General features: G+C 44.1%; 1 protein-coding gene across 18 annotated transcripts in view; it reads left to right on the forward strand.

Moving 5' to 3' along the window:
* Nucleotides 1–17,316, forward strand: part of ABLIM1 (actin binding LIM protein 1) — a 324,221-nt gene that overhangs the window by 143,184 nt on the left and 163,721 nt on the right. For all 18 annotated transcript variants that reach the window (XM_059730123.1, XM_059730116.1, XM_059730108.1 and 15 more), the window contains one exon: nt 9,210–9,344. Coding sequence is in view for 4 of the 18 variants with exons in the window: in XM_059730116.1 (XP_059586099.1) it covers nt 9,210–9,344 (135 nt within the window). In the remaining 14 variants the exon portion in view is untranslated. Of the gene's footprint in view, nt 1–9,209; nt 9,345–17,316 lie in introns of those variants that run through there.

The raw sequence follows: 17,316 nt of genomic DNA on the forward strand, positions 1-17,316 counted from the left end.
AGCTGGTAGGTTTCTCATTAGTTTCAACCCCCTGCTGTCCTTCAAGAACGGAGCGTACAGAACGGCACTGTGCCCTCATCAGCTCTTTAATCATATTGCAATACAGCTTCCTACAGGTTTGGTTGTGCTTTTCTGCTAAATACAGGTACTGAGAGTTGCTCTGAAGATCTAATGGACCAGAGAGATGAGAGACACGGGAGGAAGAAGAAAATTATTGTTCACCCTCCCTTTCAGAAGATGCTAGTGACCAAGTGATAAGTCCGAGTTCCTCCAAAGGAAGCCCATGGCAAGGACCTGAACTCTTGCCTTCCAGCCTGGTGTCTCAACCCAAGACCAATTTTTCTTCCCACTTAGACTTAATTTATCAAGCTGTGCTTTGTCATGGGCTGCTAGTGGATTAGCTGTGGCTTTAAAACAATTGCTTAGGCAACTCCAGAAGCCTTGGTGTGTTTTGTGTATTAAATGCAACTTATCCTGCAAAGGCATTTAGGCTCGTGCTCCTTTTTCCCCACAGTACCTCCCACTTCTCCGGAGAGGCCCCTCTGAGACAGCAGCTCCCACTCTTTCTGTGATTATCCTTCTTGGCTCACAGCCCCACCCCGGTCTGAGCTGGGGGCATTTCTGGGGGGTCCGAGCCCGTTTGTGGTGTGCTGCGACCCCCTGAGCTGCTCGGAAGCAAGCAAGAGTCGGGTGTTGCTTCTGAGTGTCTTCCTAGCTTGGTTTCATAACCTGGCTACTTGTAAATAATAAACTTCAGGCTCATGTAGGTAGTGAGTTCATATTCCTGAGACGGCTAAATCGTCTCTCTGCGCCTCGCTGAATTCCTCTGCCAAACAGAAATTGAGAGCGGCTCTTTGACTATGTACTTCATCAATAGCAAACAGGATTTTTGTGGTGGCTTTGTTTTTTTTTAGCTTTCAAGTCGAGGGAGAGGTAAGATTACGGAGTGCCAGGGCAGCGATATGATTAGCTGTGTTTCATTTTGGGGCCATGTTTCCTGTCACAGTTCAGATTGCATCAAACCTGCCACAGAGGAATGTCAGCTTCTTTTACTGCCCTCAGCACCTGAGGGCGAGATTGTGTGTCAGACCATCTCGGTTAGGATGGGGGCAGAGAGCATTGGCTTTAGGAAAATTCACTCATCCTGATTGCCTTAGCAAAGCTGCAACAGAAGCCGCCTACCTTGATTCCTGTTGGCACCCAGGCTGCAAGGAGAGGCAGCTGGGAGATTTAAAGGAGCTCTCTGTTAAAATAAAACCATGCTGTAGTTTCACATGACTAATTCTCTGCTGTATTTTTCCTCCTTGTTATTCCAGTTTTAAGCGGAGGGTGATTATTTTACAGAGCAGCTGTTTCACGAATTCTCTTTGTAAGATCTCCATCTGCATTAGGCAGATCTCACGAGGTCCTCAGTGTCTCCTTGAAACGTGGCCCTGGACTCACTCCCGTGGGCATGGTGTCAGGCCTGTCGGGGTGGGCTGTGAGGTACGGGTAGTGCTCTCTATTCCAGCACCAGGCTTGGACTCCTGCCTGGGACAGCACAGTTGGAGTTGTCCCAGGAGAAGTTCAGTGTGGCTTATACTGTGATAGAAAAGAGGGAACATTTGGAAGGGTGGAGCTGGGACACATCCATGAAGTCTCACCTTCAGGGAAGAGTGTGAAATGCTTTTGGTCTCCTTTAAAGAGACAGAGGATTGCATAGTTCGTGTTGGGATTCAAGGCTCTGGTTTTTGGAAATGCCTGGAACTGATGCTCTGAGTTCTTGGTGAAGTTTCCTGTTCTTTCCCCAACTGGGAAGCGGGGCCAACAAATGACTTTGCAAGCTGTATGAGTTTTCCTGCCAGTCTGAGGATGCCAACGTGCCAGGGAGTCTGACTGGAAAATGACCAAGTACTAATGAGCCTCATCCAAAATTAATTGCTTTCTAAAGCACTGTTGGCTTCATTGGGAGATTTTTTGCCATTGACTTCAGCTGGGAGCACGATTGAGTCTGGTGTACTTGCTGCAACCTCACCTCTACGGCACGCTCAGAGTGAGACGTTTCCCAGAAGTTTCTTTCTGTCTTGCTGAGCCTTGCGGCAGAGACATGGCACCCTGCCAGCACCGCCTGCAGTTGAGTCAGCGTTCACTTCATTTGGGTCTTTGGCTTCCAAGCAGTCTTGCATTAGGATCAGATTCAGGTATAAGAACATCATGAAGGGGGGCTGCTGTTTTGCTTCCTTGTAAAGTGCTGCTTTTTACCTGAGAACTGTTCCTCTTCAGGCAGTGGCTGTGGTTTCTTGTTAAGGACGGTGTGGTCTATGCCGTGGCCCTTTTCTGTGCTGAGACAGCGATCCCCATAATTGACATTAGCCCTTTGGTACAGCGATCTGCTTCTCAGAAAGCAGCAGTGACATTGCAGACTTAAAACTTGCTGAGTGAATGCATCCCTGTACTTAAGGATCTGTTTTGTAGCCATGTTGGTCTGAGAAAAAAGAGATACACAAAGCTCTTGGTCCAGAGGCAATATCTTTTATTAGACCAACTAAATAGTAGCAAAAAAAATTCCTTTCTTTGCAAGCTGTGCGGCACATGCACCCTTAGACTCATAGAAAATGAGGGCTGGAAGGAACCTCAGGAGGTCATCTAATCCATCCCCCTGCTCAAAGCAGGACCAGCCCCAACTACATCATCCCAGCCGAGGCTTTGTCTATCTGGGTCTTGAATAACTCCAAGAATGGAGATGCCACCACCTCTCTGGGTAACCTGTTCCAGTGCTTCACCACCCTCTTAGTGAGAAATGTCTTTCTAATATCCAACCTAAACGTCCCTTGCTACAACTTGAGCCCGCTGCTCCTTGTTCTGATATCTACCACCCCTGAGAACAGTCCAGCTCCATCCTCCTTGGAATTAGCCTACGGGGAGTTGAAAGCTGCTGTTCAATCCCCCCTCCATCTTCTCTTCTCTTGATTTAAATAAGCCCAGTTCCCTCAGCCTCTTCTTGTATAAGCCATGCATGAATGCTGTGTGTCCCTGGTGACTGGCGGGGGGGCACAGCTGCTCTGGTGGTGGTGGGGTGGCGAGGCAGTGTCAGCAGCAGGGTGGCAAGTGGCAACTGCCCACAGGTGCTGCCAACAATGTCGGCAGTGCCTTTTTGCAGGGCCACCCTACGCATCACCCCTGAAGTCATGTGCCCCAGCCCCCTCACCATTTTTGTCGCCCTTCCCTGGACTCTTTCTGGTATCTCCACATCCTTTCTGTAGTGGGGGCCCAAGACGGCCCACAGGACTCCAGATGTGGAGGCAGCCCAGGAAGTGAAATTGAAATTGCTGGAAAGCTTGCAAGGAAAGGAATTGTTTTGCTGCTCTTTAGTTGATCTAATAAAAGATATCACCTCTGAACCAAGAGCTTTGTGTATCTCTTTTTTCTCAGTCCAGCATGGCTATAAAACAGATTCCTGAAACATGGAAGATATCGTATTTTAGCCATTTGGAAAAATAAACTTCATTGCTAAACAAAAAAGAAAGATTTTTTTCACATCCTTGGCTGCCTCTGACATCGGACACCTCCAGGGAAGAAGAGCCTAATCTGCGCGTCACAGACCAACGCTGTCACAAAAGGACTCAGATTCCCAGGGGAATGCACTTCTGAGCCACTCTCTCTCCCCTGTGTAAAATGAAGTTTATTTTCTACCGAGGAGGACTTTTACAATCTTTGATTTCTCTTCAGCCTGATGAAGAGTGTGTGTACCCGAAAGCTTGCAAAGAAGGGATTTTTTTTGCTACTATTGAGTTGGTCTAATAAAAGACATTGCCTCTGAACCAAGAGCTTTGTGCATCCCTGTACATGGCAGAGATGTGCTTTCACTTTGCTATGTGGAACCTGGGTTACTCTGCATCTCCGCTTCTGCTGCAGGGTTTTGGGAGAGGAGCAGGACCTTTCCTTTCCTTGCCACCGTGTCTCCGGAGAGAGCAGAGGTTACTTGGACTATTTAAGAGCTAGGTTCTGAGTTGCTCTGCAAACAGCTGAGACGGCTGCAAACAGAGTAACTCCCTGCAAGTCAATGAAGTTACTCCAGAATTACACCAGTGTAAGACAGATAAGAGTAGCAGTGAGCAAATGCCTCCAATGTTTGAGATTTTTTTGGTTCTCTCAAGGAGCTGCTGGACCTATGTTCTTGTTCCACTTGGGACCTTCTGTGATTTATTTTGACTAGAAAAAAGTTGGAGGAAAAAGAGGGTTTTTTCTTTTGTTTTTGTATGTCTCTCTCAACTGGGAAACTCAGCTGGTAAAGTCAGCTGTTTCACAGACCACTTGCCACATTGGTTTGTTAACTCAGGGGGATCCTGCGTAAGGGACAGTGACTTAAATTGTCCTTGGAAACTGAAGCCAGGAGCTTTATCCACTCTTGGAAACATCTTCTGCACGTAATTTTGGTGATAGATTTGGCCTCTCCATGAAGCAAGGAGCCCTGGGGTAGTTTCCAGCACACAATCTTAATTTCTGAAATTCCAGCTGCCCTACAAAACCACTGGAAGCATTAGCAACAATACTTATTAATGGGCTCTTGTTAATTGTTCTCAAACAACCCATGTAAAACTGGAAGGACTAACAGTTTAAACTTCAATAAGTACAATGGTCCTAAGAGCTGAGCTTGAAAAAATGGCTTGAGGAAGAAAAGATATATGTATATACATATTAAAGCAAATAGTTATATCTTTCCAATTACCATCAGTTTATTACTAATATCCCTGAGGGCTTATTTAAGCCCAGAAGTGTGTTGATGTAATTAAAGCCAGTTTAAGAAACAATTTAGTTAAACTGCTGCAAACCCTCATGTGGAAACTCTTATATTGGTTTAAAACTGTTTATATCAGTTTAGAAGCTCACTGCAAATTTACTGATGTGAGCTAAATGGATGTGTCAGAATTAGGTTTAAATAAATAGAAAAATGTCTGCGCAGAGTTGGTCTGGTTTGACTGAATCCATGTGAAAGTCTTTTTAGTCAGTAAATACTCCTAATTTTATATAAACTCTGAGATATGCAAATACTTCTTGTAATTTGTATTATGATAGCATCTAAGAGTGGCAGTTTGGGACCAGAACCCTATTGTGCAAGGGGTTGTGCAAATCCCAAACAAAAAGATGGTTGCTGCTCGGTTTAAGTCACGTATATTTTGTGCATCTGGGTTGCTTTGCATTCTGCTTAATTATTTTATCCTCTGAAATCATTCTGTTTATATCTGTTTAATTTATATTTCAATTTGGGGGGGGGGATCTGGTTTTAGATTGTTATTTTAAGATAAACTATGAATATCTCAGATTAGACTGCATATTCTAAAGCAGGTGCTATATATTTACTTTTAATGAGTGGGAAATGGCAGGAAACTGCTAATTGCCTTCTGGAAAATGTGATTTTCATCAGCTTAGATAGGAGCAGCACCTCTGAACAGTAGAATAGTTCTTGCATGTAACCTGGGCATGGGCAAGGCTGGTACCTGCAGGATCCCATTAGTGATGAAATCATTGGTTTTGAGCTGGCCCAACCACTCCCAGATCTAGATAAGGATTAGATGGGTAGTGTTAGCATGTGACGTTGGAGTGGCATTAACTAATGCCAGGTTATAATAAGAAATACTAACTTCCAAGGTTATTAAAAGTACCTTGTATGGGTCAGTTGTTGCTGTGAATTCCCTGGGTAGTGTCCTAGCAGGTACAGAAAAGTTGTGACCATGTTGACCGGCTACCTTACTACTTGGCTGCCATCAGCACAGTAAGTTAGTATGTCATAGCCATGAATCCTGCGAGGAAGGGCAGCGCTCTTCTTGTTTTACGCGCAGTGAGTCAGGGCACAGTGACGATCTCTGACTCGCCTGAGGTCAAATTGTATATTTGAGGCGGAGTAGGGAATTCAGCTCAACTCTCACAAGTCCTGGGCTAGTGCCCTGACCACTTGTGTAGTGAGGGAGGGAGGCAGGCTGATCAAGTAGAAATCTTGCACTGCCTTGGCCATCCATCCCCTGGCACCATCGCTGCTATGTTTCATTGCCAGGGAAATCTTCTAAGCAGTGCTGATGCATGCAGGGTTTGAAATATTTACCCTTGCTGAGATAAGATCCCTACTCCAGGGTTGTGCCGACTCTGTTCAAGGTCCCAGTTCCAAATCAAGCTCCAAATTATCAGTATCCAGCAAGCTTTTACATACGTTTTCCTTTGTGGGTGAATTTTAGTCGTAAATATTTTAAAGGCAGTTTGTGCACTGCCAATAGTAGCTCTCTCCGACCCTCCCTGCAATGCTGTTTTAATTCCCTGTCCCATCCTTCCTCATCCTTTCCTGTGTCCTTGTGACAAAAAAGTATTAAGCAGAATTCACAGATTTGCTGGAATTTAGCATGGCTGTGCAGTGAGCACGTCTGATATGGCCTCAAATTGGTGAACTCTGTGCTGTCAACTGTGCGCCTTAGTGCTCATGCCACCCCAGCCCCCACGCTTATTGATGAATGTGAAAAGGGTCACCTCCAGCGCGGGAAGGCTTTGCTTCGTAATGAATATTTCCAAAGGGAGATGCTTGCAAGTAATTCCTTGCAGGAGAACAGAAGTCACTTGCTGAACCTTGATTCCAAAACCAGAACTGATGCCGGTAAGAGAGGCTTCAAAATTAGCTGCAGCAAAGAGCTTAGGCTGGAAATGGCAAATGATATCATTTGTGTTCGTTTAAAGGGCCTTGAAAGCTAAGGGGAAAATATTTCATTACACTGATGCCTATAATGTATTGAGTTGTTCTATTTCTATGCAATAAAAAGAACAGACTATTGCTGCATGTGGATTTGGTCCCATATCATCGATGTCACGAGGACCTTTTGCCCAGGCCCTTGTCTGCTAAACATTGCCAATTTAGCTCTTTGCAGTTATCCTCAATAGCCCCAGATCAGGTGCATGTCCTGGTACTGAGATGATCGGAGAGTTTTGCTCATGCTATTTTTCACGAGGCAGCACTTGCTAGTATGTTTGGGTTTTTTTCCTCGCTTCTTTCTTACTACATGAATAATGTGTTAGCTTAGTTACAAGTTAATAGTCTTGTTTGGAAGAAAAATAACCCATGCTCTTCCACTCCAGAAATAGTAGTGGACTACAGATTGGAAGCAGTTCACTTAAGGTGATGTACTTATGGGGTCTTATTTAGAAGCAACTGCTAATTAATACATTAGTTGGCATTCCCTTCTGCTTTCTGCTTACTCATGTGGATTGAATCAGTGTTTCAAAGAAATAGATGAGCTGATGCATATCTCCAGAGGAGGAGATATATAAAGTCTCATATTCCAGTCAAGGAATCCAGGCAGCTAAACTCTAAATATTTTAAGCAGAAACCAGGGCTAACAAAATAGCAGCAGCTACTTTATCATTTTGGCTGAGCTGGATGATTAAAAACCACTGCCTAAAAAACTGTATTTCCTCTAAGTTTTAATGCTGTAATTCCTCCATCCTGCAATTACTGTTATCTGTTTCATTTGGACCTCACATGCACCTCATAGATGGAAAATACTAGCCATGTGTTTCTCAAAGAGTTTATAGGCTCAGCAGAGGGTTTTACAGCAAGAGGACTCAGTGAAGTAACAGTAGATTTCCAGAAGCTTACTCGAGGAGAGGATCTGGCATGGCAAATACTAGATGAGAGGCGCTTCAGGGTGTAAAGGGTGGCATGGGAGGAGTAAGAAATTGGCCACAGAGGATGGATGACAAGGTATGATGGGAAGGGTCGGAGGGTTATGAGAGAGGGTGGGAACTGAGAGCGAGGCCATCCCGATTAAATTGAAGCCCCACTAATATATTTATCTAGATATCTAGATATATATCAGGGTTTCATTTTAATCATGGAAAAATGTGGATTTGGAGTTACTTTTTTTTTACCGAAAAGGGAAAAGTGACTTGGGGAGATGCTCACTTGTTTGGGAAAACACTGACTAAATCAGATGACATGCACCGGGCCACATCCAGCGCTTATACCCCATGCATTTCCATCTGGGCTGTTTTGTTGGGGCACTTTGCCTGATTCAGGGCAGCTCTAATGTAAATGTTAAACACTGCTGGTCAGAAGGAAAACGGCAAAGTAACAGTTTTATTAGTGCAGTAAAATGAAGACAAAGTTGACAAGTGTCTCTCCCTCTCCTTCCACTCAATGCCTACCTACAGCTTCAATCTTGGGCTGAAGAATTCAAGCACTCTTCCCCTGGCCAAACCAGTCTGAGCTAAGAAATCTCACTGGGGAGTTAGATGTTGCTTGTGTGATGCTAGTTCTCCTGTGTCTGCTGTGCAAGTTTGAATGCAAAGTAGATATTAGGGAGAACTTTCTGACTCTGGGGTGGTTAAGTACTGGACCACATTACCTGGAGAGACTGTGAAATCCCTGTCACTAGACATTTTGAGAGTAGGTTAAACAAACACTTCTCTAAAGTGGTTTAGATGGAGATGGCTCAGTCTTGAGTAGGGGGTTCTATTAGCTGACCTCTCAAAGTCCCTTCCAGCCCTATTTTCCTGTGGTCCTTTGAACTGAGGATGGTTTTATCCGGTGTTGTTATCCCAGGCTTTACCTATGTCTGAACACCGAAGGGCTGCATCCTTCTGAAGACATCTGTACTAAGAACAAGCAACATGGCCTCTTTTGCTCGAACTTCAGATATGCTAGTTTTCTGCTTGCACTTCTATGCATTTTCCCCCCACCCTGACATTCACGTCGAACATGATCCTGACTCAGTACTTGATGTACCAAGTGGCTTGTTTCATCTGACTTCCCAAAACATTTGAGTGCAGTAATTCTGTTTCTGTTCGTTTTGTTGGGGCTGAATTTCTCTCTGAGGTGCTGCTGGTGCAGTTTTTGCCTCCCCTCTTGCTTCCTGTTTAACGTCTTATGCACACCTATCTATGCCCTGGGGAACAGCAGGCAATACTAATAAAACCAGCTACAGAGTGGGTGAGTGGATTCACTAATTAAATTTTGTTTCTCCTTCCATATTCCCTCCCATGTCATACAGAAGAAAATATCGTGCATGACTTAAAACACAAATTTATTGAAGACTTGTAAGAGACTTTTAAAAAATTTCTTTAACTTACTGGAGAGCCAAAAATGTGAGTGGTGGAGAGATGCTATACCACTCGCTGTTACCTGAGAGCTCTACAGCGAGGAGAAAGCCCAGTATTGTTTTTTCTTAAAGAGATATATTTTGTTCTTACAGTGGCACATCCTCAAGAGCCTCACCACCCTGCTGAGAAGCCAGTTATCCATTGCCATAAATGTGGGGAGCCATGTAAAGGCGAAGTGCTTCGTGTCCAGGCCAGACACTTTCACATCAAGTGTTTCACCTGCAAAGGTAAAGTATTCACATCTATTTGTAGTAAATGGATCATTGCGTGCAAATGGTTCAGACCAGTTCATCTGAATAAATGGTGAAGGGTTAATCTTGGATATTGTCTTTGAAGCCAACAACCCGCAGCTGTTGCCTATCAAAAGACATCTGTATTGCTTAAAATACAGTCCTAGACCTTGTGGGCGGGGAAGGTGAAGGAGATGAATGGTGAGCTGGCTGAGTCACAAGCAGAAGAGCACCCAGCTGAGTGGCACCAAAAGGAACAAAGTCTCCAAGCAAACATTTATGTATGCAGAGTTTTCACTTAGAATGGATGAAACTAACAGCCCCCTACTTTTTGTTGTTTTTTGTCACACAGATCACCATTAAGAAATGCAATCAACTCAAAATAATTGCATTTGCTCTGAATATTTCAGACCATTGTTACAAGTCACATTTAAATTACTGAGATTTTTTTTTTTCAATTGTATATACTTTGTACAGTGCTCTGCATATAATCATTGTCACCATTTCTCCTATATGGTCAGTCACCTGTGCCATGATCCAAGCCTGCTTATATTAAGACCTTCATAATTTAGCTTGATATCAATCCTTGGTTAAAAACCAAGATGACAAAAGGTACAAAAATTATCAGGGACTAGTGTACAGCACCTGTACTACTGCTAAATCTTGTTGAAGTAAATGATTGCTTTTCAGATTGATGCGCTTCTCTTTGGTTGTCAGTGCTCTCTCTACTTACTTGTATGGCATCAAGTATAAACATAATGGTTTGTACTATATGGAAGGGAAAAGGGTATAGACATCGGAGTGTATTTTCTAAGGGTTCATTATTATTTATAGCGGGAGAGTTACATCTCATTGAAACTGGAGGATATAGCTAAGCTGTTTCATATAAAATAATTACAAGAAGCCATTTAAGTTCCTTTTCAGAACCAGGTGGCTGCAACAGTTTGGTCACCCATGCAAACCACTACCAAGAGCAAAGGTACATGGGACTGCCCAGGAATTTGAAATGTATGGGCATAGAGAGTGTGCGTGCGTACGTGCGTTAGTGCGTGTGCAGGAGAGGAGAGAAGTTGCACTGCTCACATGATCCCGAAAAGAAGCTGAGAGATTGCTTCTAGGCTCAGTGCTGGCTGAGTGAGGGACATTTCTTTGGAACAGTGCACTAGCAACCCTCTCTTTTTGTCTGAGGGATACAAGGATATGTAACTTTATGCACATGATTTGCAAATAAGCAGGATGGCATGAAAGACGTGTGGGACCCCAAATTTTATCCAGTTGCTTAGGTTAAAAAGCAGTGACATCACACACGTGGGCACACGTACACACTGAGAGGGAAAACTAGACATGAGTTTGGGGGGGGCTGGAAATGTGTCATCACCTACTCACCTGGGTTTTACGCAAGACTCTTGGCCGCTGAAGGATGTAGGTGTGTTGTGAGTCATTACTAAAATGGAACTGGCTTCATATCCTAGAGAAGAATATTTGAAAGGGATCTTCATTTGGAAAGCTCTGTCACTACAAAGTAAATCCAGCACAAGTGTTATTATTGAAAAAGAGCCCTGTCTGCTATATATGAGCCTGGATACTTAAAAAAGTCTTCTTAACACTGTTGTCCCAGCAATTGCTTGTTGAAAAGAGAAAGTATTGTCTAGCTGTCAGAGCTGGGACCTGTGAGTCAGGCGTTCTGAGCTGTTCATGCATATAGCACCGACTCTCTCTGTGTCCTTGAGAAAGTCAAGTAACTTCCCGGTGTCTGTTTCATGGCTGTGAAAGCCTCTTGAGAAGCTTTAATTAATGACTGGAAAGAATGTTAGGATCATCAGATGAAAGGCACTCTGTAAGTGCAAGATATCATTGTGGTTCATTATGAAGTTTTTACCTTTGTGGCTTTGGGGGCATTTGATGGACTGAGGTGGTAACCCCCTATGCAGAATAAGTAGGAGAAGTGGTGTGTCTAGGAGGAAAGGCACAGCTTCTGCTGAAACAAGAGATTTCCCATGTTCACCTGGTATTCACTACATTTGGTCCCAAAGTCTTATGGCATTTACTTGTCTGCATTTACATCTGCTGTCTCTTGCTTTGTTTCTGTTAGGGAAATGTCAGCGTTCTGCATGGGTGCAGGCTGCACTGGCAGAAGCTTTACAGTGGGTAGGGGAGAGGTGGTGTTTGCCCTGCAGGCTGCCCTAGTGGTGATACAAAGATGGGAGAAAAACAGCATGAACACAGGTGCTGACAACCCGTACGGAGGTTGTATACTTTTGTGTCTATCCTGTTATGAAGACTTTCTTAGCTGATTTTTTCCCCCTATGCTTCCAATGGCCCATGTTTATTGAGGAGGAAGTGATTTAATATGCAGTTATGTTCACTTAGATTCTTTAAGGCTAGAGACTGAAAAGACCTGCTTTAGGCATCTCAGTAAATGGCCTGAGCCTCTGAGAGACTGAGCCACCTGTGGATCTTATGGGCTGCAGTGGATACTGGGGACATGCTCTCTGCAGATTAGACCCCTTTTATTTAGGAGCCTAAAATGGTCTTGGCTGTCCAGAATTAGGTACTTTTCTGGGAAAATGTTGACTCTAGTCTGTTGTGCTGGTGCAGGACTGGCCTCTGTGATACTTTACAGCAGTTCAGTTCTGGAAGAGATTCCTAAGTATTGGTACTGCACAGCTATTTAATACAAAGTCACTTTTACTATATGGATCTAATTGTGTACATAAATGCAGTTAGTCCTGGGGTATCTGAGGTGAGTTGGTCCATAAGCTCGGTGTAGGTAAGGCACTCCAGCATCCATTGCTAGTGGAAGAGGAAGGGGTGATGTGACCACTGTTTTATATACAGCCACTTCTGACCCCTGCATGACGATCAGGGACCCACTGAGAGCCAGGTCAGTTGGGGTGGTCTTTGGCATGAGCCCAAAGTGAAGCTTGAACTCACACTGCAAGAACCGTTGAAGCACTTTAACTATTTGCCGCTGAGGCTTATATAAATACTGTAAATGTATTTTATGAAAACTAAGCTTTTGAAAACAGAATGAGCCATAAGGCTTTTGTGCACTGAAACTATACTGCCAGATGATAGGCCATAGATAACTGATTATTTTTTCCTTCTGCTGTGTGATCTAATTCAGTGATAGGAGGAGGGAGGGGGGAACCAGAGAAATGCAACTTGATCATTTTTTGTTGTTCAGAACCTTCCTTTTATGGAGAAGTAATAAAATACGAACACATATTATCTTCAAACTCTTATCTGTGGGACCAAGACACTTGGATTATGTTTTCATTTTTACAATTATTAAATAATTTTTTAAAATCTAAATTCCAGTTTAGATTTGGTCCTAGTATCCAAAATGTGACTCTTGGCTGGCTAGGGAACACACTATTATTTTCCAACTATGTGGTCATGCCCTGGTATGTTGGATCTGCTCCTTTGCATTTGTGTCGGTATTATCAGCAATACAACGAAGGCTCTCAAGGATGTGCAGAGAAACAGAAGCTGCACATTTGTTTTCAACAGACATATAAGCTGCATACGAAGTTCACAGAAGACAAAGGGGTTTTGTTCGATGCTGGGTTACTCTGCTTTACCCTGGTGTAACTCTGTCTGAGTGGCTGCAGTGGTGTAAAACAGCGAGGTATAAAAGTAGGGATGGCCAACGCGTGGCACATGTGGGAGGCGGCAGGCTGTGCAGGGCAGACAGGGAAGGAAGCAGAATCAGGGTAGCAGATGGAGCAGGGAGCAAAAAGCAGAGCAGCAGATAGGGCAGGGGAAGCAGATTGAGTGGCACTTGTGGAGGGCACAGGGCTCAACTTGTGGCACACCTGCCACAAAAGGTTGGCCCCAACTGTGTCAGTGTGTCTCAGTTACATAATTGTCTCTGCATATATAAAAGACTGCTGTCCTTTTCTGGGGTTAAAACCCAAATTGGCCCACTGCAGTGAAAGACAATTTGGTTGTGGTTGGGCGCTACCTCTTGCTATTGGAAGATCAAGGATTTCTAGGGGCCAACCAAATTTGAGGGGGCTGCTCCCCAATTGTAGGTAGAGCATGGCAGGCCCCCACATGCCTCTGGCTGAGGGGTCCTGGTGGCTCCACTCCTTGTTGCTGATTGGCTGCAAGAGCTGCCTGTCCTACTGCCTCACCCCTTGCTGCTGATTGGTGGAAAGGGGTGGGGTCCACATGATAGGCAGCCCTCAGCCAATCAGTGGCAAGGGGCAAGGATGGCAGTCGTCTTGCCAGCAGCCCTTGCACCCCACTTCCTCCCTCCCCACCCCAGCAGGCTCCTTGGCTCCCTTTGGGGAGCAAGCACTTTATTTTTCATAAGTGTTTTTTTTTCCTCCCCTGTGGATGTTGTGGACATTGCTTGCTTTCACAGGCAATGCTGGAGTTTGCAAAATCTGCAAAATCATGAATTTGGTAGGTCCCTATGTCAGCAGAGATTTGACTAGTTAGCATTTGAATAGTGCAGCTTGAGGTTAAGGGTGTTGAAATACCTGCTACTCACATGGTACTTGCAATAATAAATCTGCTTAGAAGCCAGCAGATCAACATGCATCAGTACAACATTCACACAACAAAAACCCGTATGCAGAACTGCATCCACATCTCGAGGGTGTGAGGGATCTCTGAATTCACAAGCTTTTAGGAGTGGTGACAGACAAGTAACTGTAAAATATTTGATGCCTGAAGCAAGACCTGGTGAAGTCCAGTGCAAAGTCTTCCTTGCAGGAGGCCGCTGAAGGCAATGGAACTTGTTACAGACGTACGGACAGTCTGTTCATCGGTAGGGATCCGTCTGGGACCCCAGCACCACTATACACCCTATTGTGCGGTGTCTACCCTGAAATGATCTGCACTTTGAAAATGATGTGGGCAAATTGAGAGGACAGTTCAGAAAATCAGGCCCCAAAATAATGCTTCTCAGATGCATGTATACTCTCACACATAGTCAAATAGTAGAATAATCACTTTTTGAAGCCTTATTGGGAACGGTCTCAGCCAAACACAGCTTTTCGTTAAGAGCCGTCACTTATTTTGTGCACATCTGAAGGCAGAACAGAAACATAAAGGCTTCCCATTGTTATTCTCAGCCTTGTGCATAAATTCTAAGGATGAAAGTTGACACCTTTTAATTGCATCATTTAAATGTCTTCCTTGCAATTAAATGTTGCCATTTAAGTTGTTGTTCAGGAAGGTGACAGGAAAGCCAGGGCAGACAAGGTTCTTTGGGTAAATCTGGTATCTTTTATTAGAGCAACTGAATAGTTGGAAAAATTGTTCTTTACAAGCTTTTGGGCCCAAGCACCCTTCTTCAGGCCTAGGGAGAGTCTGCTGCTGATTGTGTACTCCCTAGGGTGGAATAGACGTTTACGGCAATATGCAAAATGCAGGTCTGTGAAAATGCAAATGTGTGTCAGGGAAGATCAGAAGGGATGGGGGTCAATGGGTGTGATTCAGGCAGGTGGTGGGGGGGAAAACAAAAGAGGGGAATGTTAACCTGGGATAAAATGGAGCTGGTAAAATGTAGAGCAGTTATCGGGGGTTATCAGATGTCAGGTAGGTTATAAAATGCCATAAATCCTATGTCTATATTTAGTCAATGGTTTTTTGTATTCATTAGATTTTTGAAGTTTGTAGGCTCATCTGTGAAAGGTGCGTTGTAAATTCCCTTTGAGGATTAGGACTGAGAGAGTGATTGTCCTGTGAGAAATGTGTACCCACAGGTAATTGGGCGTTTTTGTCTTTGATAGATTTTCAGTGTGCGTTCGTTCTGCTATTTGCAGTTGTTGTTTGGTTTCTTCTGTGTAGTTTCCATCAGGGCATTCAGTGCACTGGATGAGATGTATAACATTTCTGGAGATGCAGGTGTACGATCCAGCAATGGTGATGATTCTGTTTTGGGGCATAGTTATTGTGGGAGATGTGTTGGCAGGTTTTACATTTCTTGTCCTGACATGGTCTGGATCCATTCAGTGTGCTTAGGGTCATAGGAAGTTTGCTTCTGGTGATGAGGTTGGTGAGGTTTGATGCCAGTTTAAAGGCTAGGATGGGTGGCTCTGGGAAGATCTTTTTGAGAATTAGATCTACTTCTAATATGGATTGCAGTTGTTTGAGGATTTTCCGTATAGGTTCCAGGGAAGGATGGTATGTCATAACGAATAGTGTGCGATTTGTGGGGATTTTCTTTTTGTACTGCAGCATTTCTTCAGATCTGGGTAGCTCTTTCAAAAGTGCAATCTCTCTGTCTGGAGGAGGAAAGCTAGGGGACATTTGTGGAGATCTGGGAGGATTTCTTTGGACCAGAAATGCAATTGGTTTTCTGAAATGTTCCAAGCATTATCTGTTTGTGGAGGTAAATACCCTTCTCCTCTGAATGGCATTGCCTGAAATTCAGTGTTGTCATGCTCTCGGTGGTCACTGGCATTACGAGGTTAAGGAGGATTGGCGTGATGTTGTAGCTGTGACAGTCCAGAAAATGCACAAGAGGGAAGGACATTTTTTGTGATGTCTTTTCTTGGACAAACTGTATAGTTGAGAGAATTGTTGGATGTGGGTTATTAAGCAATTTATATGTTTGATGTACTTGTGAGTTGTGGTGAGTTTAACCATCCAGACCCGTTGTGGTCCCCCAAAGCAGATGGTCAGCTAGAAAGGGATCTTTATTATCCTGGCTGATGGTGGGAGCCTGCAAAACAAACTGCTAAGAAGATGAGAGACCCTCCAGGTGCAGCGTTTGCTTCATAGATGAAAAATGGAGCAGGGTATGTTGAGGGCCAGGTTGTGAACCTTTGCTGAGAAGCTGCTCACCATTGGGAGAAAGAGTTTGGTTTGGTATCTTAAATGAGTTACTGTGAACCATGTATTGGGTTAGGGGCAGAGGCAGGAGTAGGATAGATTGCTCCTCTGCTCAGATTCAGTAGATTTTACTGCCACTTCCATTGAGTCTTCCTACGTTGATGGTATGCTGACTTCACACCAAGTGTTCTGCTGGGAGGTTGGTTTTAATATAATACAGACTTTTTTTTAACTTGGCTGCTAACTGGCCTCGTGGTGACTGTTGTTTATGAAGATACTCGCAAGCTGTTGACAGTTTAATCATCTGTCATATGATCTACGCTGCTTAAACCAATGTAACCTGGGGCAGGATGAAGGACCACTGCAAGGCATCTATATTAGATGTGGGGCTGCATTTTTGCCATTGTTTTATCTACATGATTTTTGTCCTTGTGAAAGGATCAGACTAAGGACCGTAAAGACAAGGCTGTTCCTGTATCTGCAAGTGAGGGAGGCCTGGAAAGGCCCATTGCTAAGTATAAGAGAGGGTGTTGCTTTCCATTGCCCGCTCAATCCATGGCCTCCTGCTAGACTACCCATAAGAGCGTATTTAAGGTGGAGGTTTGGGTGCGAGTTACAGAAGCCTGTCTTCCATGATCTGAACTGAAATCCCTGGCTCACTTCACACAGAGATACTGAGCTGGTTTATTGTCAACTCTGTTTAAGTGGGGACACCTTTTCATTAAGACAGAGAGCTAGCTAGTTACTCACACGCCATATGTTCTGTAACCATATGGTCCATATGAATGGGAGACAGCTGTTCAAGAAACTTCAGGGTGGTTTTCCTCTTAATTAAGTTGTTTTTTAATTTGACATGGAATTTGTCTTTAGAGTGGCTTATGTTAGACACCCTTCATTTGCAAAGTACAGTTAATCACTCCTTATGATGAGAACAGAACTGCTCAGTTACGGCTATTTGGTTGTCTAGTCCTATTCAGCCTACTGGTTTAGACTCCAGTTTACGTGGATATGCAAACTGCTGTCCTGCCCCTCAGAAATATAAGAGCACTTTCCAGCAGGTTGATCCTACTAGCAAAGTCGAGATGTGGAAGGGCTTCACCTCCTTCCAGAAGTGATTCCAGTTCTGGTGTTACACGTAGTGACAGCTTGGGAGCAGGGCATCAGTAATGCTAAGTTT

This window comes from Alligator mississippiensis, chromosome 6, assembly GCF_030867095.1.
Source record: "Alligator mississippiensis isolate rAllMis1 chromosome 6, rAllMis1, whole genome shotgun sequence".
In the NCBI taxonomy this organism is placed as follows: Eukaryota; Metazoa; Chordata; order Crocodylia; family Alligatoridae; genus Alligator; species Alligator mississippiensis.